General features: G+C 40.5%; 1 protein-coding gene across 3 annotated transcripts in view; it reads left to right on the forward strand.

Annotated features, from left to right (window-relative positions):
* Positions 1 to 24,371, forward strand: part of ppardb (peroxisome proliferator-activated receptor delta b) — a 45,854-nt gene that overhangs the window by 10,083 nt on the left and 11,400 nt on the right. For 2 of the 3 annotated variants that reach the window (XM_060931988.1, XM_060931987.1), the window contains exons 2-3: positions 9,798 to 10,194; positions 22,225 to 22,376. In XM_060931988.1, the coding sequence (XP_060787971.1) occupies positions 9,861 to 10,194; positions 22,225 to 22,376 (486 nt within the window). In that variant the 5' untranslated portion in view covers positions 9,798 to 9,860. Of the gene's footprint in view, positions 1 to 9,797; positions 10,195 to 22,224; positions 22,377 to 24,371 lie in introns of those variants that run through there. The other variant, XM_060931989.1, reaches the window with a different exon arrangement.

Here is a 24,371-nt window from a genome sequence, read left to right on the forward strand (position 1 = left end):
TATTATCTACCATTTGGATCTAGTCAAGGCTAATTGCAATTGGATTGCAATCATGTAATTTTTAATTTTAAACAGGCCTAACTGTGTCCTATGTAAAGAGTTGAGGGATGAATTGAAACAAAATCTTGAGGATTGGACGAGAGCCTTGGAAATGAGAGGCATGAAGGTCAGCAGGACAAAAACTGAATACCTCCGAATAAGCAACAGTCATCAGCAGAATGGTACAATTACACTACTTGGAGAAGAGGTATCAAAAGTAATGGAGTTTAAGTACTTGGGGTCAACTGTACAAGAAGACGGAGGAAGTAATAGAAAAGTAGCCAAAAGGATCCGGGCTGGTTGGAACAGCTGGAGAAAAGTGACTGGCATCATGTGAGGCAAAAAGGTAGCCCCAAAAGTCAAAGGGAAACTCTACAAAGCTGTCATCAGGCCAGCAATGCTGAATGGAATGGAGGCAGTGGCAGTCACCAAGGCACAAGAGAAGCAGATGGGCGTGGCGGAGATGAAGATGCTGCGATTCGCTCTTGGTCTGACTAAACTGGACAAGGTACGGAATGAACTGGTAAGACAAAAGTTAGGAGAGGGGCCTTTGCGTGGAAAGCTCATGGAAACAAGGCTAAGAGTGTATGGACGTGTTAAGGAGTGACCCTGGGTTTGTTGGAAAAAGAGTGAGAGAGATGTCCATCGGAAGGAGAGGAAGAGGTAGACCAAAACAACGACTACAACACTGTCAAGGAAGATATGAAAGCTGCTGGAGTGACGGAGGAAATGGCAACTGACAGAAGGTATTGGAGGGCACAGATTAGTACCGGTGACCCCACACCATGTGGGAAATAGCCTGAAGAAGAAGAAACAGGCCTAACTGTTAGGTCTGCTGTTAATATTATAATGCAGCAATAAATCTAAATGTTGGTTCTTTACAATTAGGTTGCTGTACGTCAGTAGGCCTAACGTTATTGATCTATATTTGTAATTTATAAATTTTAAGTTTGACATTTTTATAATTTGTGTGTATTTTGTGTGTGTGGAGTGTGTATGGATGCGCGCTCTAAAATCTCAGTTTAAAATGGCTCAACTCTTAGTGTGACATGGCACTTCACGCTCTAAAATCTCTGTTTTAAATCATGCCACACACTCTGTCAATCTACCCAGCACCATGTAGATCATGTTAAAAAAAAAAAGGTTGCCACTTGAAGTCTCATGCCTGATCCAGTTTCTGTCGGTGACACTTTGACACACACGCACAATACACACTACACACACTTTGCCACACGCACACTTTCTGTAGATCATGCTAAAACAGATTTTGCAGCGCGAAGTCAAATGTCTGATCTAGTTTCTGTTGGTGACCCTCTGCCACAGCTGAGCAAGCACGCTTTGCATTTTCTCTGCAGAAATGCAGTCTAGTTCCAGTTTATAAACTAAGAACATAAACCATTGAGTTGCTCCAAGCGACCACTATCTGACGTCATCACATACGTCAAGCCCATCTGACATTTTAAAGAAAATTCATTTTTCTTGAACACTGTTTATTTGGTCTCCAAAAATGAAAGCTTGACTTTTGAAATCTGTGACTACTTTTACTTAAAATAAGTTTGAGAATAAATCTGCTGGAGGATCCCTTTAACGTGGACCATACTAATCACTGTTTTGAGAAGGTAATTGTCAATGTTGGATATCACTCATATATAACTAACATTATCTGACGAGTTAGTTGCTAACGCTAGTTGTTCACAGTTGTTGCTGTATTGTAGTTTCAGTCTGCAGTACAGCATGTTGCACTCTGGCCTGTAGCTGTAAAAGTGCAGACAGCTCAAACAAAAGACGAGCTTTCATGGGGCAGGGTCTTTGTAACACCCCCCCCCCCCCCCCCCCCCCCCCACACACACACACACACATAAAACATGTCAAGGCGGCAAGTGATGTCATAATGACTTGTCAATTAAAATGTGCAAGACACCAAAAATGTAGCATAGTAGTGCATCTCAAAAAATTAGAATATTGTGAAAAAGTTCAATATTTTCCATCAGTTATTTAAGAAAGTGAAAATGTTATATATTCTAGACTCATTACACATAAACTAAAATGTTTCAAGCATTTTTCTATTTTAATTTTAATCAGTATGGCATACAGTACAAAAACATAAAAAAACCCATCTCAAAATATTAGAATATTTCATTTCGAGTTTGAGTAAAACAGTATGAACACAGTGCATTTCTCAGTCTAGTTCAGTACACACAACCACAATCATGGGGAAGACTGCTGACTTGACTGTTGTCCAGAAGATGATCACTGATGCCCTCCACAAGGAGGGTAAGCCACAAAAGGTCATTGCTGAAAAGGGTGGCTGGAAAAGGTGCACAAGCAACAGGGATGGCCGCAGTCTTGAGAGGATTGTCAAGAAAAGTTGATTCAAGAACTTGGGAGAGCTTCACAAGGAATGGACTGAGGCTGGTGTCAGTGTATCAAGACCCATCACGAACAGACATCTTCAAGAAAGGGGATACAACTTTCGCATTCCTAATATCAAGCTACTCCTGAGCCAGAGACAATGTCAGAAGTGTCTTATCTGGGCTAAGGAGAGAAAGAAATGGACTGTTGCTCAGTGGTCCAAAGTCCTCTTTTCAGATGAAAGTACATTTTGCATTTAATTTGGAAATCACGGTTCTAGAGTCTGGAGGAAGAGTGGAGAGGCACAGAATCCAAGGTGTTTGAAGCCCAGTGTGAAGTTTCCACAGTCTGTGATGATTTGGGGTGCCATGTCATCTGCTAGTGTTGGTCCACTGTATTTTATCAAGTCCAAAGTCAACACAGCCATCTACCAGGAGATTTTAGAGCGCTTCATGCTTCCATCTGCTGACGAGCTTTTTGGAGATGCTGATTTCCTTTTCCAGCAGGACTTAGCACCTACCCACAGTGCCAAAACTACTACCAAATGGTTTGCTGACCATGATATTATTGTGTTTGATTGGCCAGCCAACTTGCCTGACCTGAACCCCATAGAGAATCTATGGGGTATTGTCAAGAGGAAGATGAGAAACACCCAACCCAAAAATACAGATAGGCTGAAGGCCACTATCAAAGCAACCTGGGCTTCAATAACACCTCAGCAGTGCCACAGACTGATCACCTCCATGCCACACCGCATTGATACAGTAATTCATGGTAAAGGAGCCCCAACCAAGTATTGAGTGTATAAATGAATATACTTTTCAGAAGTTGGACATTTCTGTATTGTAAATCCTTTTTTTGATTGATCTTAGGGAATATTCTAATAATTTGAGATACTGGATTTCTGATTTTCATGAGCTATAAGCCATAATCATCAAAATTAAAACAAAAAAGGCTTTAAATATTTCACTTTACATGTAATGAATATATAATATATGAAAGTTTACCTTTTTGAATTAAATTATGAAAAAAAAGGAACTTTTTCATGGTATTCTAATTTTTTGAGATGCACTAGTATATCTCATCAGCCAAGAAACTGAATTAAGGGAGAAGATGGACATTTCAATAAGACAATGACCCCAACTTCCAGCTACAATAACTCAAGAAGTAGACGTCTTGCCAATCTATTGACTTAATCTACTGACAATCTACTGTAATTGGCAGCACCAGCTACACACCCCACCAAGTCCTTTGTGGTAAGTCGTGATGTCTGAGCACTTTTTTTTTTGCTACCAATTTTGTTTTTAAACACATCATCTCTATGAGTATGTTAAATACATACTTTTGTCCATATTTATGGTATAAACAAACATACAACATAAGACGTTATATTAAATAACAAAACAAAAGTGTCCCAATGCTTTTTCCCCATGCTGTATGGAGAAAAAAAAAAACTGGCTGTGGTTCAACAAGTCTCTCTTGAAAATATGACCCTTCGCAGCTTATGTTGCAGATTCTCTGTTGCAGTTTGTCCAGTCACGCTCCTTTTTATAAATTATTTATCTTTAGGCGACGAGACAAAGCAGCATGCATTTCTCCATGGAGATCATCTGTTCAGAGTCCATGGCATTCGTGACAAGTGGGAGCTAGGGGTGTAACAGTTTGAAATTTTCACAGTATGATTATCTTGTCGAAAATATTATGGTATTAATTAATAGTTAATGACTATGTGTCTGTGTATTTATACACAGAGGAATGTGTTCCATGGATAACTGTAAACAGCTAAATCTGCCACAGCATACATCCACAGTTATATGTTTGATAATTATTTGAACATTTAACCATTCTTTTCTTATTTTTAAATGCCACCCCTCAATATCCCCCCCCCCCACCACACACACACACAATTTATTGGCTCTTTATGGGAAAATGCTTTATTACAGCAGCCACACAAGATTAGGAAATAGAAATGGGTGTAGAAATTGTAAAATATATTATAAATAGGTAAAGCTCATGGATCAATAAATACAGCAACCAAACGGTCAGTATGTTGGACCTGAACATTCACTGGATGGTATGCTATTGAACTTTCAGATTTTCCTAAGATGAGCTGAACAGTGTGATAGCAGATTGATGTCTGACTTTCCCACTTGTACAGTGTATTATATCAGTAAAGTACAGATGTGTGTTATGTAATATCAAGTAACTAGCTTAAACATCAAGTCGTTGTTGGCTGTCCATCGTTAGCGATGATGACTGCTTCATTAGGATGTGCAGAAACGCAAATGGGCCATGAGGCCCGCACCAGACTTCTTCATTCTCCTCTCCTAATGAAGTACCTTGCACAGTAAGGTAAGACAAACAATGTCGTGCCTCCATCATGCTGTCTCTCTGGACCTCCAGACCTGATGCCAAGTGGTGCACAAAAGTGCCACAGACCTGACGGGTATGGAAGTTGCCCTGCAGTGACAACTGACTTGCCGAGTGATGCCATCCATTGGCCATTTGAGTGGCTCTTCCACATGCCATCAGGTAGTGTGCCATTGACCCTGTTGGGTTCATCTGCCACATTGCACTGAAAATCAGCCTGCTACCAGCGCCTTATTGGTGGTGTACTACTGTATTTAACCCATAGCTGGAACCCAAGCAGGTGCTACCACTCCGGGTCAGAGCGGACCTGGGAGCAATGGTGATTAAGGAGTAACTCCATTTTCCCCAGTACTCAAGTCCTCCTGGACCTGAGACTCACCACCAGTTGCAGTTTAAAGTCATACCCAGGACTAAAACAGAACTAGAAGTACACATCAAGTACAGCTATATTAAATGGAAAATAAACATGCTGCAAAACTCCATGTGGTTCTGTTTAATACTACATAAAAGCATATCCACATGTTCAGGCATGAAATGGGTTCAGAGGCAGTTAACACACCCACAGAAGTACAAGCTCGCTTCATTGAGAAAATAGTAGTAGAAGTAGTAGCTGCTTTTTTTTTTTTAAACTTGAGTACACTTAAAAGTTGTAACTGCACCTGGCATTCTGCTTCTCAGCTGTTCGTGTCCCAAAGTGCTTTGCCAAAAAAAAAGGGCGATAATATCAAATTCTATATTTATTCCACATTGTGCATATCAAGATGAGTTTGGATATTGGGGTTATGATGATTAGTAGTATTAATTATAATGAAGCTAAGGAGTCATAAATCCTGAAGTTGGGAAAAGCATTGCTGTGCTGCCTAAAAACGAAAGTCTAAAGAAGGTCAAAACAGTGAGAAGACTCGGTCCATGTTTACAAAAGGAGAATTGTGTATTCTGATTGTGTAAGTTATTCTGTGCCCCAACACACTTCAGTGAAGTTTAATGTGAGAACCAGCATGACTGGTTACTGACAAGTCTGAACAGATGCTCGTGTTTGTCCAGCTGCATAGGATTCCTTATTCAATAGGCTACAAACCTAAATACATTTTAATAAAATTTCCAGTATGCTTAGGCACACGTTCTTACATGACAGCCTAATAATCTTCTTATCAAAAGTTCCCTGGATTACATGGCTCTCAACCTGGTTTCAGCTTCCATTCTTCTCGTGACTGCTCAGTGTTATTTCAAGCTCGTGCTTCTGGAATTTAGTTGTGGAGTTATCACATTTCCCTAAAGGCATCTTGAGAGTATATGGCCAATCTGCAAATCTACCATACAGATTCATTTGTGTGATTGTAATAATATAAATCAATACCTTAAATTCTTACAGTCCACTAAATATGTATATCTAGTTGAATCTTAATGAGCAGTTTCTATGGAGAGCTTTTGGATTTGTTTGCTTGAAATTAAAAAGTGCAGTGTCTATAAGAACAGGAGTTTTCATTGAATTTCTGAATAATAGGAGTATTGTTGAGAAACGGGAATGGCAAGCTTGGCTGTGAGTTCTGTGGTGAAAAATGCTGATTAACTGTGCAATGTTTAGAAGCTGCACTGCTTCCGAAGGTGGATTACTTAGAAAATTGGTGTAGTATTTCAGTGATTTGCACAGAATCAAACAATTCCATATTTTCATCAGTAAGATTTGCTTTTTCCCCAGACAAAAGCACACTTCAACACCTTGCACAAATGTATTTAAAACCGGAGCGCTCTCCCCCCCCCCCAATAATTTTTATTTTTACACAATGTAAGTTGGAGGATGGGTGGGAGCAAAAAAAACTGCAAGCTGTGGTTAAGTGGGATTTTTTTTTTGGAAAAAAAATTTAACTGGAATTGTGTGACTTGCTTAGACATTCAAGTAGAGCTTTAAAAAATTTAACAAATTTAATCTCACAATACCGCGCAATGGTTTAACACAAGCAATTAATCCTTGGTGAAAAACCTCACAGGATCTTTAAGGATCCATGAGGATTGTCAAAGACCTGCCAAAGATCCTTAAAGATAAGGACCTTTATAGGATCCTTAATGAATCTTAGATTTTCATATGCAAAATCATTTGTAAACATCCTCAAGGATTTGACAAAGATCTTTTAAGGATCCTACAAAGATCTTCATAATGATCCCCGCAAAGATCTTTGCAAGGATCCTGCAAGATCCTCAAGGATTCAACAAGGATCTTTCAAAGATATTACAAGGATCCTTAGAAGGATCTGGTTAAGATCTTTGCTAGGATCTTTGAGGATGTGATCAGGATCTTTTCAGGACCTTTTGTCAGTCTTCACCAAGATCTTGGCAAAGTTCCTCAAAAATTTAACAAGGATCCTTCAAAGGTCTTTAAAAGGATCCTTTTCAGGATCTTCTAAAGATCTTAACTGGAATCCTCAAGGATTTAATCAGGATCTTGTCAGGATCCTTGTCAAGGTTTCTACGAGATCTTTGTTAGGATACTTTAAGATCCTTGAGGATCTTTCCATTTTTTTAAATGATCCTAATTCAGCGGAATTGGCAAGGATGGAAATAGATTGAAAGTTGCATAATTATGATTCATAAGAATTGGATAAGGATATACCACGGAATCCTGAATAGCCAACGTCTTAAAAGGATATTTGAAAGAATCTTTCATGATTTTAAGGATTTCATTAAGTTCTTTTTAGGATATTTTCAAGATCTTAACAAGACCTTTGCATGCATATCAAGATCAAGAAAGCAGCCAAAATCAAGTCTGTGGTACATGGATTTTACAAAATACAGTGGGACCTCTCTGAAGTGAACATCTGGATGAAGTAATGCTTTCCATAACTGGAGCTGTTTGCTTTTGGGGGCATGTTCTCATAAGTGATGACCTAAAAGTGCAAAGTTGGCTTCTCACAGGAACTAGCAAACAACAAGATGTAAATACAAAACAAACTGAGAAATCCCTGGTGAAACTCTTTTCAAGGATCTGTAAAGTTCTTTTGTGAGGGTCTTTCTTTGATGATCCTGTTGAGGATCTCAACAAAAATCCTCAAAAGATCTTTAAGGATCTTTTAAAATTCTTGGCAAGATCTTCAAGGAGCTCCAAAGATCTTTTAACTTCTTGCCAAGATCTTCAAGGATCTTCAATTTTCTTGCCAAGATCTTCAGGGATCTTCAAAATTCTTTGCAAGATCTTCAAGGATCTTCAAAGGTTTTTTCAAGATCTTCAATGATCTTTAGAATTCTTGTCAATATCTTCAAGGATCTTCAATTTTCTTGTCAAGATCTTCAAGGATCTACAAGAATCTTCAAAGTTCTTTGCAAGGTCTTCAAGGATCTTTAGAATTATTGTCAAGATCTTCAAAGTTCTTGCCAAGAGCTTCAAGGATCTTTAATATTCTTGACAAGATCTACAAGAATCTTAAACAAAAATTACATTCAATTCCAAACAGAACAATTCTTCATTGATGCTATCATAACATAACGTATCATGAACACATTTATGTTGAACATTCAGGAAAAAACAAATAGATGGCAACATAAAAATATTCTCATTAATCTGTTTGCTTTTTCCTGAATGTCCAACATAAATTTGTGTTCATATGTTATGATAGCACCAATAAAGAATTGTTTTGTTTGGAGATGAATGTTTTTTTTTTTTAAGATCCTTGTAGATCTTGACAAGAATTCTATAGATCCTTGAAGATCTTGGCAAAAAAATCGAAGATCCTTGAAGATCTTGCCAAGAAGTTAAAAGATCTTTTGTAGATCCTTGAAGATCTTGCCAAGAATTTTAAAGATCCTTGAAGATCTTCTGAGGATTTTTGTTGAGATCCTCAAAGACCCTCACAAAGAACTTTACGGATCCTTGAAGATCCTTGAAAGATTTTCACAAGGGATAGCATCCTTCTTCTACAGTGTTCAAATCTATATGAATGTCAGAACAAAAAAAATCTCTCTCAAACTACAAAATTGTAGCTTCTCGAGGGGCTTTGCTTTCTACACCATGATTTTATTAAAAGTCAAGAAAAGTTCCCATGGCTTTGTTTTGGGCCTGACTGAAATGGGCCATGTCTCAATGTGATTTTATGGTGATAAATGATGAGGCAGATCACGCATGCACGCGCACACGTGCAGTTGTTTTGCTTTACTGTTAGTAATTTGTGTGCAGTTAGTCAAACACACAGCTAGCACAGAAGCCTCAGACAGTGGTTATAAGTGATTTTCTTTCATTCAGGAAAATTAATTTAATGTGTTCAGTTTTCTGGTCCCTGTAGAGTTCAATTAATTTTTTTCTAAATACTGTAACACTTCAAGTGGCTGATTGAGCAAAGCCCTCGGGCTTTTTTTCCTCCTTCTATTACACTCCTGTGTTCAAAAACCATCTGAGTCACTGGCCACTGGCTGACCTTGCATAATCCCCAGGGAGAGGGGGATCATCCACAGTTATTTACAGTTATTCATTTACCAGTAGACACTATAGAGATTTGTATTTTGGTCATTTTCACAGCTCAAATACTAGACAGACAAAATGGATGAATCTGCTAATTCCTAAAAACTCAGTGGTAGATGGTAGGTCTTTGGCTGTTCGATGTGTGGTTTCTCACGTCTTTTTTTTATTTTCACAATTAAGCACTGTGCGTGTTTTTAATTGCAAGATTACGGAGTGATGAAAGCATTACGCCTGGCACCACTTAAAATAAAAATGCTCATAACCTTCAATATTTTTAAAATTGTCAATAGGTTTGCAGACTGTGTATTGATTCCAGGTTGTAACAGTACACAATGTAGAAAAAGTCAAGGCCATGAATTCTTATCCACCGCATATATTAATTATATAGTGTTACATGTTAGTCTATCCTGTTATGGGCCTGCAATCATCAGTCCATCTTTCGTGGGGCAAAAGAATATTCCAGCATTGATTGATTTGTCTGATAATGTAATTTCTTAAATATGTATGTTCCTATAAAATGAACAGTCTTATGTATTACAGTATACGCCAGCTAACGGCGGTCCTTTTTCATTTCTCATCTCAACAACAGGGCAGCCGTAATAGCTACATGATGGAGTGATGCAAACTTTAGCTGACAGGCTGACAAAAAGCCATGGAGGGAGTCGAGCAAGAAGCTTCTGTAGAGAAGAGTGGCAGTCTGGCAGAGCTGACCGTCGTGCAGAGTGTTGCTTTGGATGGGTTTACTGAAGATGAAGGGTCACTGCAGCCTGACCTCAACTTTCCTCACATTGCTGAGGACGCAACCTGGTTAATGGTTCAGGAAAGCGTATCAACCTCCTCTGAGCTGCAAGAGCTTGGCTCTGCCTTGGGTGAAGAAGGGGAAAGTAAAGAGACCGTGGACAATCCATGTGTTCCGAATGGGGAGGAAGCTGAAAAGGATAAACAACAGAACATCAGTGCGACTGTAACAACCAGCACATGTCCAGGTAAACAACTGATCAGCAGCAAGCCATGTCATTTAAACAAAGAACTGTTTTGTTTCCAAATTATTTCATCTATTTGCAGCAATGTACTTTTATTCAAACATATTCTATGAGAAAACATTCCTAATCTCTCCTAATAATAATAGTCTTTTGCAGCCACCAGGTTTAATTATGTACAAACTCCAAATTTGAATCTCTGCAAGAACCTTTTCATTTATAGGCCAGCTAAGATGACCATTACCCTACCCGTTTTTCTTATTTTAAACAAACAAATAGTGGCTTTCAACCACACGAGCCCATTTTCTGACCGTTTACGATAGTAAACGACTTAGCCAATTACTTTCGCGTATTTTACACGCTATCGCTGCTCGGTTGACGATCAGAAATGTTCGTAATAGGGCTGTGCGATATGGGAAAAAATGAATATCCCGATACATTTTCTCCATTTCACGATATACGATACATATCTCGATATATTTAAATCTCCTCTAAAGGACCCCATGAAATCTAACTTTTACTCTTTACTGTTTTCACTACAATCCCTGCAGATTAAATAACATTCTTGGTTAACTTTACAGGTGGTTTTCAACAACACATTTTAAATTGTCATGTTCGTGATTAATCACAATTGAGTTGAAATAAGACTATTTTTATTCAACAAAGATGTGGCACAAACTGCAAAAACAATCTTGAAAATTGCAACAAAGGGGCAACACAATACAGAGCTGCTCAGAGCTCAAACCAATAAAGTGCAAGCTCAACACTGAGAAAGACATTTAGCCTAAATAAGAAAAGTGCTCATTCATTAAATTATTTTAAAAAATAGATCTCCAAGCTATTAACCTGACTACTGAGAACCACTGGAACATTCACAATAGAGAGAGAGAAGGAGAGAAGAGAGAGATCTGCAAAACATAATTTTTCTCTTTGCACACTTTTGAACTGAATGTTTTCCGGCTCTGCCTCTCAGATGTGTATAATTCCGGTATTGCCTTCTCTGTAAAATGTCTGCGACCAGGCAATTCATATTTGGGATCGAGTGTGTTTGGTAATTTTTGGAAGCCTGGTTTTTCCACTATACTAATTGGGATCATGTCTTTGGCAATGATGTTAGTGATTGCATCCGTTCTAGCTCTCCATCTCTGACTCGTTTTCTCATATGGGGTGGCTTTGGAGAACGAGGTTGCTAGGGTCATTTGTTTAGCTCGTGGGGGGGTTAGCTCGTGGGCAAGTAGTTTGGAGTTTAAGAGACTCTTCATACTGTACCGGGTGAGTTTCAGGTGATGGAACATATTTGTAGTGCTGCTGCCTTTCGTGATGACAGGTTTTTGGTTTTTTTTGTACACTTTACAAACTGGCATTTGCTGTTCCACGTCCTCCTCGCGATATCCAAAAAATGCCAGTTGACTGACCCCTTACTAGTTCTTTTAGGAAGTAATTTGTCGCTGAAATTGCCAGAGCTTACACGGTAGCCTATACAACACCAGCAATTGCACGAACTGAGTCAGCGCTGGAAACCGGAACCAGGAAATCTTCCCGCCGGCAGTGTTGCCAGATACTGCTAACGTTTTCCAAATCAAAATATGTTCAAAACCTGCCAAAATGCACTTAAAACCGCCCAATCTGGCAACACAACTGAAACTAGAAAATCTTCCCGGAAGTTCCTTTCAGCACTGAGATGTCGCCCGGGATTGGTTGGAGAGTGCGTGACGTTATTGTTTTCTTTACCCTTAGGCAGCCTCTCACGTTACTGCCTGAGGGACAGGGAGAAAACCACCGGGAAAGGTTTTAAACAAACACGAAACAAACGCAAGTCGGAAGATGACCATAAAATACTCGATAGTTACGATATAATAATTTTATGTATCGCGCACAGAATTTTCGCGATATATCGAGTATATTCGATATATCGCACAGCCCTAGTTCGTAAGCTCCCGACAGGTGACGTCACTTACAGTGCACACCGCCATAATTGAGAGAAGTGAGAACAGTGAGGATCATTTGTGTTTTTTAAGATTTACCTCAAATAATGGTTGGATCCAGGTGTTGTGTGGGAGGATGCAGCAATGGCAGAAGTGGAAAAAAAACGAGCCTGCATCAATTCCCAAAGGACAAAAACATAAGAAGGCAATGGATAAATGCCATTTGCCGCACAGGTACAGACCTCTCACCGGCTGACTGGAATGGTCCTTCGGGTGCAAAAACGGCACATTCGCAGCTCGTGTGCTCGGAACATTTTGAAGAAAATTGTTTCACTCAAACAACTCTGATGCACCGGCATTAGGAATACCGTACAAGCCAGCGTTGAATCCAGATGCGGTTCCCACAACCTTCGGCCAAAAAGCAGACGACAAACGAGACAACATGGTCAGTAGTCCGCAAAAGAGAAGTTCAAAGGGTAAGAAAACACTTTTTAGGGCTGCCCTAACTTTTTATAAAGCAGATATGTTTTTTTGAGTTCCTTTGGGTGTAAACGTAATAATTGCTGATGCAACTAAGCAGCTTGATGTTTGCTGTATGATGGGTGTCCTCAAAAAAGCCTCAGTAATGACAACTAGCTAAAACAACTCTATTGTCCATTTTGTCGAATGTGGCCGTGTACTGTAAGTGATGTCACAGCTTGCTGAAACCGTTCGGAAAGCAGCTCGGGTGTTTCCGGCAATATTTCCGCCTTTTTCCATACAAGTGTGACATAACGCATAGTTTCAGCCTCGTTTTACAGGTAAAGAGTTCGGATTTGTCCATAAGTCAGGGTTGCATCTCATTAATATACTATTTCAGATGTATAGTGAAAAAATCGACATTGTCACCTTAGTAGACCTTTAAAGGAATAATCCGGAGTGATGTGCTTTCTAGGTCTATTTTCGCATTATAGGGAGTGCATACATTGAGTTGCTACCACAATCACGTCAATCGGATGTGTTTTGAGGCGGTTCACTTTTTGCGATTTCAGCCGGAAAGCGCTAATGTGGCAGTGCGAGGGGCATGTCTTTTTGCCGATACAAAACGCTAGTTTTAAAACCATTGCAAAGCTCAAAACAACATGACAGTTCTGTGGAAGTGAGCAGAGGGTTCCTACAAACAAAACGAAGTGTCCCTAGTGGAGTGGCAACTGAAGGAACTGGCTGTTTTTTACATGGCTGTGTGATTTTTGTAGTTTTTACTCATCTTTTCCAGTCATTTTCCTGAGGGGATAGCATTATGAAGCTTTAGTTTTGCATATGTTCGTTATTATCCCCCGCCACGAAGTGCGCAGGAGGATATAGGAATGGAGTCCATCCGTCCGTCCGTTTCAATCCGGACAAGTTTTCTCAGAAACTACATAAGCTACATCAATGAAACTTTGCGTGCTAATATTACTATTCATGATCTAAGTTGAGTTTGAAAATCATTTACGAGAAATTATCATTTTCAGAGTTATGGCCCTTGATTTTCGTTATTGGACTTTATACAAGCAGGGCTTTCCACAAGCGCCGGCTGCCAGCCATACAGCCGACTACACAATTAAGTCCAGCCGGCTGCTTTAATGACTATTGTTTTTGTAGCCCACAGGCTCTAAATATTAATTTTTGATTTTAATAAAATTAAATGTTTATCTAACGGACTGACAATAATGTCAAACTGAACCGCACTCATTTAAGTTGTGATTCGCGCTGTTTGTACCGATAATAACCACAAATTCCCCGCCGACTTCGTTGATCAAGGGAGAGTAACTCATCCGCGGCCCCGACGGTGTGTGTGTGCGCGCACTCGGCGGAGGCAGTAGTGTGTCGGGGACGTTGGAGGCGACATCGGAGGGAACAGAAGCAGAGATGACGCTTTTGTCTCTGGTAAACCAGTCTTCTCTCGTTCAATTACGTGCTGGCATCAAAAGACACCGTTGGCTGTAAATGAAACCAAACTGAGTGGTTGGTGTGTATTTTCATACACAAATGGAGAAATGTTCGCTGAGTGTTTGATTGTGTAGCCCCACTGCAGACCGTTGTCATTGTTAATTCATAGCATGCTCAGTTGCGTGAATGTGTCATTCACCGAAAATAAGAGATTTACAAGTCAGGAACGCCTCATGATGCAATACGCAAGAAAAGAAAGATGATTTACTGCCATTTTACTTTGTATTTGAGTAAAGTGAATAAATAAATGGTCTGTGGAAAATACATTTAATCCTGGGAACTGCATGCACAGGAGTTTATTTTGTGTTTACTCCCCCCCGGCTGGCTACTTATTTGTGATGGCTGGCTAGTATGAGCCTTAGTGGAAAGCCCTGTACAAGTGGACTCAATTTGGACAAGTTTTCTCAGAAACTACATCAGCTACATCGATGAAACTTTGCATGCTCATACTACTGAAAAAAGCTGGGTAGCGTTTTATGAAGGTGTCACAGCACTTACGACATCATAAGTCAATATTAAGGCAATGGGCTTTTAAGGGCGTAAGTGTTGAGAGGTCTTCGTAAGATGCTTGTGGCGGGGGATAGTGATGACCATGTCTTCTAGTTCTAGAATATTTTTAGAACTCCCAAATAATTATGGAGCCACTACTTTGATTCTGCATCAGTGTATTTCTCAAAAAAAAAATTTTAGGTTACATGCTGACCTAAACTTTGGGGGGGGGTCAAATCTAGTGTTAGTACCCCCATAGTAGTTTTTGCTACTGGTTGACGAATGCATGCCTTAGGCTCTTTTGCATTCTGTAATCTCTTCTGTTTGCTGCTTTGTCGGAGAAGTTTCTTAACACCCCGCAAGACACATTTGTTAAAAATGCCTTCTAAGAGACAAAGCTTGACTTGATGCAAAATGACGTTGCCAGACGATGAGCAATCGGAGGATTTCTTCTGCAGTTATTCATTGTCTGAAGGCTTTCTTTTTATGTCTGTGCCTTTGAAAACCCAGTCTGGTTGGATTACTGGGTTATTGCTCAGATTTAATACAAAACCGTCAGTCATTGTTGGCTATTTTCCACCCCATGTTATGCCAGTATTAGTTGTCACCATTCAGTACATCCATGTATGTTAATTCCAACTACTACTACAAATGATTTGACTAACATGTCATTGTCTTGACATATGAGTGCTTTGAAACCATATATAGATAGTTTTCACTGACGTCACGGTATTCCGGGGAACGCCCCCCAGCCGCCATCTTGGAGGGCAAACAAAACGGACCATCGCCACTACCGGCTACGTTCTCTCGGACGAATTTATGAAGTTATATAGTCAGTTTTCTAAAATAAAGATCAATGTGGGCAAACTCAAGCAAACAGAAGTATATAGATACACATCTCACGGTATGCAGCCAAACTGGCCTTGATTGGGGGAATTGACCCCTACGAAGTGGACAAAGATGCATTTTCAAGTGACTATGCAGGGCTGCCAAAGCCTGAAACTGCCAAAGCCTGCTCCAAAGCCTGAAACTGACTTCATCAAACTTTAAAGGCTGTCTGATATATACAACTTTATATATTCACAGCGCGCCTTTTGGCGGATGCCGCCTGAATCGCGCAGATCCGATTTATTTATTTATTTATTTTATTTTTAATTTTTTTTTAGGGGGGGCGTTGGAGTGTCTGATTATAATTTCAAAGTAAATTCTGTATTAAAATTACTAAATAAGCAAATCCGTTACAGTCCATGAAACAGGAAGTATAAGGATGAGAAAAAAACAGTTTAAATCTGGAAGCTGTGCACATTTGCGCAGTCCTGCACACCGCTCAGGCTGCACAAGTGTGCGCAGCTTCCCGATTTAAACTGGTTTTTTCTCATCCTTATACTTCCTGTTTCATGGACTGTAACGGATTTGCTTATTTAGTAATTTTAATACAGAATTTACTTTGAAATTATAATCAGACACTCCAACGCCCCCCCCTAAAAAAAAAAAAAACGGATCTGCGCGATTCAGGTGGCATCCGCCGAAAGGCGTGCTGTTTGCATCCCAAACACAAATCAAATCATACAGAATAAACCTAAAATGTTTTTCAAAAATGACCCTTGCGTGAGTGAAGTGACAAGTGTCAAATAGAAACGTGACAAACGAGCGATATTAAGTGTACATTACAATGTAAATGTACACTCAGCGGTTCCAGTTAGGCATTCTCCAGAGATTGTTTACACAATGTTTTGGTTTCCAAAAACAAACTTAAACACAATTGATTGTTTATTTAAACAACTTACCACTTATAAAATGATCGGAGCAGACTTTGCTGTGTTTGGAAGGCTGATAATCCTTGCGGTTGATTCTCGCAAGCCATAGATTTCTCCTTTGTATGCTGAGTGCTCCCGTACAGTGGGAATTCCATAAAAGCTCCGCTTGACTTCATCATCTGACCTATTACGACAGCCGTGAATACAAGGTGTGCACCATTTGCTAGTTTTAAATAGTAGTAATGTAACTATAAATGTAAATAATATATAAATGAATGTAACTCGCGCGCTACAATGTGTGCTCAGTGACCCATACGGTAAGCTAGCCCTCCAAGATGGCCGCCACCAGGGAATCCCCGATTCTGTGACGTCATGTGAAAACTATCTATAGACCCCTTTCACTGACGTCACCCGAAACCGGAAGTAAACAGACCCTGCGCCGTTTTGGAAGACCAACAAACTCATGATAAGGGGATAATAACGGTAGCGGTATGTGAACCCACGAGAATAAAGTGGAGTGGCAAACGACTTAAACAAACAAATCTGAGCTGTTTTATTTATGATTTATTGGCCCAACAGTAGACTTGAAAGAAACCTGTGTGAGACTTGGCAAAAAACTGTGGATATAATGGATAAGTCTGTGCATGATCTGCGGACACTTTGAGGTAAGCAAACGCAAGAAATTCAGATTTAAAACATGCTAAATTGGCCCCAAGTTGATAACTGTATGAGGAGCAAGCCTCCCAGACTTCTACAATTTAATAATAATAATAATAATAATTTAGGATGGTTTGGGGCTTGCTCTCCCTCCTATTATATAAATAAAGAATAGTTGTTGTGTAGGCATAGATCATAAATACATATGTATAATTCGGATAAATTAACCTAAATTATGGATACCTTAATAGTAACAAAAAGTATTAATTTTTCAACTGAAAAGATATATTATTAAAAGATAAATATCAACAAGATTACCTTGGCCATAACTACGTGTAGGTTATTCTTAATAACAGCTGTAATATCACGAACCAAGCCACTAACAACATAATTGTAAGCCTGTAGCCCTTTGTAGGCTTTCAAGTCATCAGCAGTGTAGGCAGTGTTCGAACTATGGGGGTACTCGGGGGATCCGAGATCCCCTGAAACAGACATGAGATCCCTTGAAAACATGATTTGGGAAATGTTGGGGGGTCTCTAAAATATTGGCAAAATGATGTTTATTGACATAGCATTCGTGTGTAACGGGAAGCATTTGCATATCCGAAGTGTTGTGTTTACATCAAAGATAAAATAAACCGATATGACAACGACTGCTGCTGCCAGGTTGGTTGTTGAGTAGCCTGACTGTTTTTTTTTTTTTCTTCCGTGTGGTATCATTGTTGACGTGAGGTTGTTTTTTGAACACGCCAATGCGGACACGATTTCCCCTGATGAGTTATGACTTCAGACGCGATGCGTGTGTGGAGGTGTGGAGTCCGCGTGATGTGCGTAAGATAGGCTTCTCATGTGTTTGGAGATCCGCACTCCGAGACAAGCGCAAGCCCCCCCCCCCAAGGGGAAAAAAAGGGACCCCCCGAAAATATCGGCATAGTTCAAACACTGAGTGTAGGCACTGGGTGTAAACAACAAATAGTTTACAATGTCTGGGTAGCAAACAGATGGCAGAATTGGTGTCCGGTCCTCCTCATGTTTCCATTCTCCCTTGCCGCGAATCTTATCATATGGGTCAAACCCATCAATCACAGCCAGTTTCTCCACATACCGTGCCCTTTCTGCAGCTGGTAATGTACTCACATAACCCGAATTATCATCCATCGTGTCACTTTACTCTCGCTCGTACTTTGTTTTATATTGTGAGTGCATGTACTTGGTCTTCCAATATGGCGCCTAACAAAATCTCGCAGCGCGGTGACGTCATGCGGTAGCCCTCTATAGACGCCTTGCGCATGACGTCATGCATCATATGTGATAATTTCACCTGGGGGTCAGACAGACACTGTCTGTCGTGTAAGCAAGGCTTAATCTGTCTTCAATATGATTCATTTTTGTGCTGTTTTTGGTCGTTCAAATCGAGAAATAGATAAAAGGTATTACCGTCTCCCCGCTATCAAGAAAAATGTTAACGAAGAGACGGAAATGCTTCAAGAACAATGAAGAAATGAGTGGTTAAAGAGAATACGATGAGAGGAGCTAGGCCTGAAAACTCCAGAGAAATTCGCGATTCTATTTAAAATGTATTTTAAAAAATAGAAAGTCGTGAGAGAGTATGGAAGAGTTTGCTTAAGAATCTCGTTTTATTTCTGCTCGCATTCAAGTTTGCTTCTTCATGAAAGTGTTTGATTTTCTTACAGATGAAGCAGCTTCCTTATTCAACACAGAAAACCCAGATTAGGCACCAAGCAAACAACCCGGACATAACTCGGTTAAAAAACCCAACCAGGAGTGACATGCACGATATACAGTAGCCTGAAAGAACAGAAAAGATTAAGAGCAGAGAGTGCTGAAGCTTTGCTCCTGTTATCAAAGGAACCCAGTCTTGTGCAAAATGTCACCATTGAGCCAGAGTGTAGTAAATGAACCTACAGTTCGAGAGAGTTCTACACAAACACACTAAACTTTACAACAGCTGCATGCATGTGAAACGGAAATAAATCGACGAAGGCAAGAAAAACTATCTTGGATAAAAATGTTACTGTCCGTTACACCCTTATCGATCGATGCGACTCAGTTGTGACTTTTGAATTGAGAATAAATGAAGAGGGAACTGAACATTAACCGTTTATTGAAATTATTATTGCAAGGGTGATTATGGTTACTGTATGACTACAGCTACAACTGGATTGCGCTGATTCTGTTAGTGTTTGTAATTTATAGATAGTTTTCACTGACGTCACGGCATTCCGGGGAACGCCCCCCCAGCCGCCATCTTGTGGGGCAAACAAAACGGACCATCGCCATTACCGGCTACGTTATCTCAGACGAATTTATGAAGTGTTATAGTCAGTTTTCTAAAATAAAGATCAATGTCGGCAAAATCAAGCAAACGGAAGTATATAGATACATTGGACAACATCTCACGACAATGGTATGCAGCCAAACTGGCCTTGATTGGGGGAATTGACCCCTACGAAGTGGACAAAGATGCATTTTCAAGTGACTATGCAGGGCTGCCATCCATATCGTACCCTGATATTGTGAACTATTTCGTGAATAGTAAAAGTGCCGACACACTTGACGACCTCAAAGCATACAAGTCGCTGGAGTCATACAATTATTTTGTCTGTGGCTGGGTCCGTGAAGTCCACCATATAAAAACAAGTGACAGTCGTGTCCTAATTACAGCCAAGGTATGTAAACATTGGAATTTTAGAGCTCTCAACACTGCATATAAATGTGTGTGTATAATATCGAGTTGATTTAAGACAAATTGTACATCCATTAGTGGTATTACAGTACCATGTCAGTGTACAATGTAAACGTACACTCAGCGGTTCCAGTTAGGCATTCTCCAGAGATTGTTTACACGATGTTTTGGTTTCCAAAAACAAACTTAAACACAATTGATTGTTTATTTAAACAACTTACCACTTATAAAATGATCGGAGCAGACTTTGCTGTGTTTGGAAGGCTGATAATCCTTGCGGTTGATTCTCGCAAGCCATAGATTTCTCCTTTGTATGCTGAGTTTCTTTGTTTGCTCGTCTTCGTGCTCCCGTACAGTGGGAATTCCATAAAAGCTCCGCTTGACGTCATCATCTGACCTATTACGACAGCCGTGAATACAACAGGTGTGCACCATTGCTAGCTTTAAATAGTAATAATGTAACTATAAATGTAAATAATATATAAATAAATGTAACTCGTGCGTTACAATGTGTGCTCAGTGACCCGTACGGTAAGCTTGCCCCACAAGATGGCCGCCACTAGGGAATCCCCGACTCTGTGACGTCATGTGAAAACTGTCTATAGTACCGTTCAATATTAGATAAAATTAAAATAAAATCTTACAACATGGGCGGCACGGTGGTGTAGTGGTTAGCGCTGTCGCCTCACAGCAAGAAGGTCCGGGTTCGAGCCCCGTGGCCAGCGAGGGCCTTTCTGTGCGGAGTTTGCATGTTCTCCCCGTGTCCGCGTGGGTTTCCTCCGGGTGCTCCGGTTTCCCCCACAGTCCAAAGACATGCAGGTTAGGTTAACTGGTGACTCTAAATTGACCGTAGGTGTGAATGTGAGTGTGAATGGTTGTCTGTGTCTATGTGTCAGCCCTGTGATGACCTGGCGACTTGTCCAGGGTGTACCCCGCCTTTCGCCCGTAGTCAGCTGGGATAGGCTCCAGCTTGCCTGCGACCCTGTAGAACAGGGTAAAGCGGCTAGAGATAATGAGATGAGATGAGATCTTACAACGTTGTTTGAAAGTCTAGAGCAAGATATTTTATTTTACAAATAATACCACTTCAGATATTGTTTTAACGATAATAGGTACCACTGTATTGATGATGATGATGATGATGATGATTTCAATTTATATAGCGCCTTTCTCAAAACCCAAGGTCGCTTTACAGTTATAGGGAATAAATAAATAAATAAGTCTACCAAATAGAGGCCAGGATGTCATTCCAATGGTGTAGTAGCCACCGTCCCACCAAAAGGCGCACGAAAACAAGTCCCGCACAGCCACCGCAACACCGCCAGCAACATCACTCGGAACACCACACCATGGTTCCACAAAGCGAGCACAGAAGCATTGCCACGCAAAGCACCGGTACGTTCCAAACTGCCTGCACAGCCGTCGCGACGCCACTGAGCAACATCGCTCAGAACACCACGCCAAGCACTAAAGCACAGCGCGCTGGACAACCACAATGTTAAAATGAGCAATGAACTCGCTGCAGTCCATAGCTAGGAGCACAGGCATCACCCACGGCGAACCAAGGCCTGGAGGGAACTGACGCCCAAAACTGGGTTCCGAGCTACACCACAACCGGCGGACAAAACACTCAAACAAAAACAAACATCAAACTACACACACACACACACACACACACACGCACCAAAAATGTAAATAAATAAAATAAAAAGAGAGAGAAAATAAAATAAAAAAGCTCTGGTGAGAAGCGGCAGCCAGAATGCGCACAACGTACTCTCAACCGGAAGCAGAAAAAGGATGTCTTCTTTTTGATGGAGTACAAATAGCTCTGTAATTAGATGTCCTTGGAGTTGTTGAGACATGGAGGGCTGGGAATATGATCTAGCCCACAGTTCAGGTTGGAGTCCTTTGAGAGTGAATGCTTTTGGCTTTCGCAGCAGTCTGTTGCCAAAAGCTGATGTCGGGGGGGACTTCTTTCCACAAAGGAGGTTTTCTTGCTTTTGTAGTTTTTTAATTGTTCTTCCATATCAGGACTCTTCAGGAATAAGAAAGTGGTATATTCCAACATGTAGCTAACACTAGGCCACAAATCTGCACCATCACTCCAGTCGTTTCGAGGAATTTTGTACAGCTCATAATGACGAATAAACTCCTAATTTCTACGTATATCTATCCTTTGCTTCTTTCTGACTAAGATTATCCAAATAGTCCGGTAGTAGAGCTTTTTTAGCTGTAGTTTTCTTTGGATAACAGATGATTTCGGACATCTTCACTTGGCTCCAGTATGTGAACAGTATGTAAACAAAGTTCGCTTGTCCCCCAGGATAAGGGTAGCGACGGTTGCTAACGTAAATGTGACGTCAGTGCAAGGGGTCTATAGAATGGCTAGGTTTTGTTTTTTCAAGCAAATAATGACTTATTGCTTCGATAGCATTAGTATCTTTTTGCATAGACTCTTCATAAACACTCATACACTTCTGTCAGTTATTCATAGTATTACAACTTTTTCTTTTCTAATTGTTCATCTCAGATCCACTGCAGAGTTCTACTCTCTCGTTGTCTGATCATTTAAAGTTGGGCCGAGATGAGTCCGAAGGTGCAGGGCTAAACGTGGAGTGCAAGATATGTGGAGACAAAGCTTCAGGATTCCACTACGGTGTACACGCCTGCGAGGGCTGCAAGGTACCTGCTTGATCTCTCTGCTACTCAAGTTTATGATATGTGTTGAATGTGTGAACACTTTCTGTTCTCTTATTTGGTTTTGATAAAGGATGATGTAACAAAAGCTGAAGGCAACAAGGAATGTAAAAAAATCTCATCAAATTTGTAATTTCTTTAAAATGGTTTAGTAATTACTAGGGGTGGGACTAGATTTTAAAAAAAAATCTAATTAATTACAGGCTTTGTAATTAATTAATTTCAATTAATCGTACTACCGTATTTGCCCCAAAAGCAACATTTATTTTATGTAACTAAATAATATGTGAAGAGTTCAAATAATACACAGACATGATTTTTAGATTCAAGCTCATTTAATGGCTGTAAACAATAAATTGCATTTCATTTTGCAATAGTAAACAAAGGTAAGGTCCCTGTCCAAAATTAAAGAGACTAATGGCCCTTTTCCACTACCCTTTTTCAGCTCACTTCAGCCCGACATGGCTCGCGTTTCGACTACCTCAGAGCAGCACGACTCAGCTCGCTTCAGCCCTACTCAACACCCAAAACTCACACGGTTTTGGAGTGGGGCTGAAGCGAGCCAAACCGAGCCGAGTGGGGCTGGGGGCGTGAGCAGACACTCCCCTGTGCACTGATTGGTGAGGAGGAGTGTCCTCACATGCCCACACGCCCCGCAAGCACGCTGGGATCTGCAAACACCGTAAACCCGGAAGAAGGAGAATTACGAATTACGAGAATTTCTGGAGCCTTATGCGCCTCGCCTCATCTATACGCTCTTGCCAGTATCTGTTGGCGTTGTCGGTGACAACAAGCCACAGCACCAAGACCAGCAACACTAACGACTCCATGTCCTCCATGTTTATTGTTTACTATCCGGGTCGTGAGACTACCGCTTAAAAGATCACTGATGTCACTGTTTGTGCCGCCTAACGACATCACGTGACGTCCACTCACTTTCGCTAACTCCACCCAATGTGTCCACCCACTTCCAGCCAGCACGGTTCAGCGCGGTTGTAGTCGAAATGCAACTCCAACAGCCCCGCTCAGCTCGACTCAGCCCAACTCAGCACCGCACGGCTCAGCCCAACTCAGCCGCGTTGGTAGTGGAAAAGCGGCATTAGGTTTAAGTGGCTTTAAAAAAGTGTCTTGGAAAAAACAAATTGCATTTCATTTCAAAATAGTAAACAAAGGTATGGTCCCTGTCCAAAATTGAAGAGACTAAAGTTTCAGTGCCATTTTACTAACCATTTTAGTTGTTACCTTCTGGATCACACGCCGCAATCTGCAATACATCTCGTAGACCCTTGTCTTCTACCACCGATAGCGGTCTGCAGTCCAGGGCAATCCACTTGGCCAGCGTGTTCGTTAAATTTTCCGACGTTGCCCTGCTCATTTTCTTCTGGAATCCAGCCATTTCTTCGAGTTTGCACTGCTGACCAGAACTGCTACCTCGAGCTGCAGCTGTTTCAGTAATCGCGGTGACATGCTTGGCATTTAAATGGTACCGTAAAGTTGACGAGCTTCTGTGATAAGCAAACTCCTTTCTGCATAGTTTGCAATGAACTGTGGTTTTATCAACAGTTCCATCGGGTCGTTTTTTGAATATAAATTTACCGTCCAGCAGACCCGGCGTGCTTTCAAGCTCCATTGCTGGAACTGTGTGCGTCAGTATATTTGTCACACCATAACACGGTGCACTAACAACGGTTCCGAGTTGTTTGGCATGCAAACTGCGATAAAATGCGTTAATATTTTTAACAAATTAATTTGTTTGAAATTAATTAATCTTAATTAACGCGTTAATGTCCCACCCCTAGTAATTACAGTGTATTTTATTCTGTATGGGGGGGGAAGTGGGTTAAAAAAAGGTGATGTTCTAAGTTGTTTAACGCCTCTAGGTGTAGACATGAGGAAAAATGAAATTCCGACCCATCATCTCATATTCATCTTTTGAGCTCATAACTATCTTTAGTGCATAACAAAAACAAAAGAATTAGC

The sequence above is a fragment of the Neoarius graeffei genome, chromosome 10 (assembly GCF_027579695.1).
Source record: "Neoarius graeffei isolate fNeoGra1 chromosome 10, fNeoGra1.pri, whole genome shotgun sequence".
Classification (NCBI taxonomy): Eukaryota; Metazoa; Chordata; class Actinopteri; order Siluriformes; family Ariidae; genus Neoarius; species Neoarius graeffei.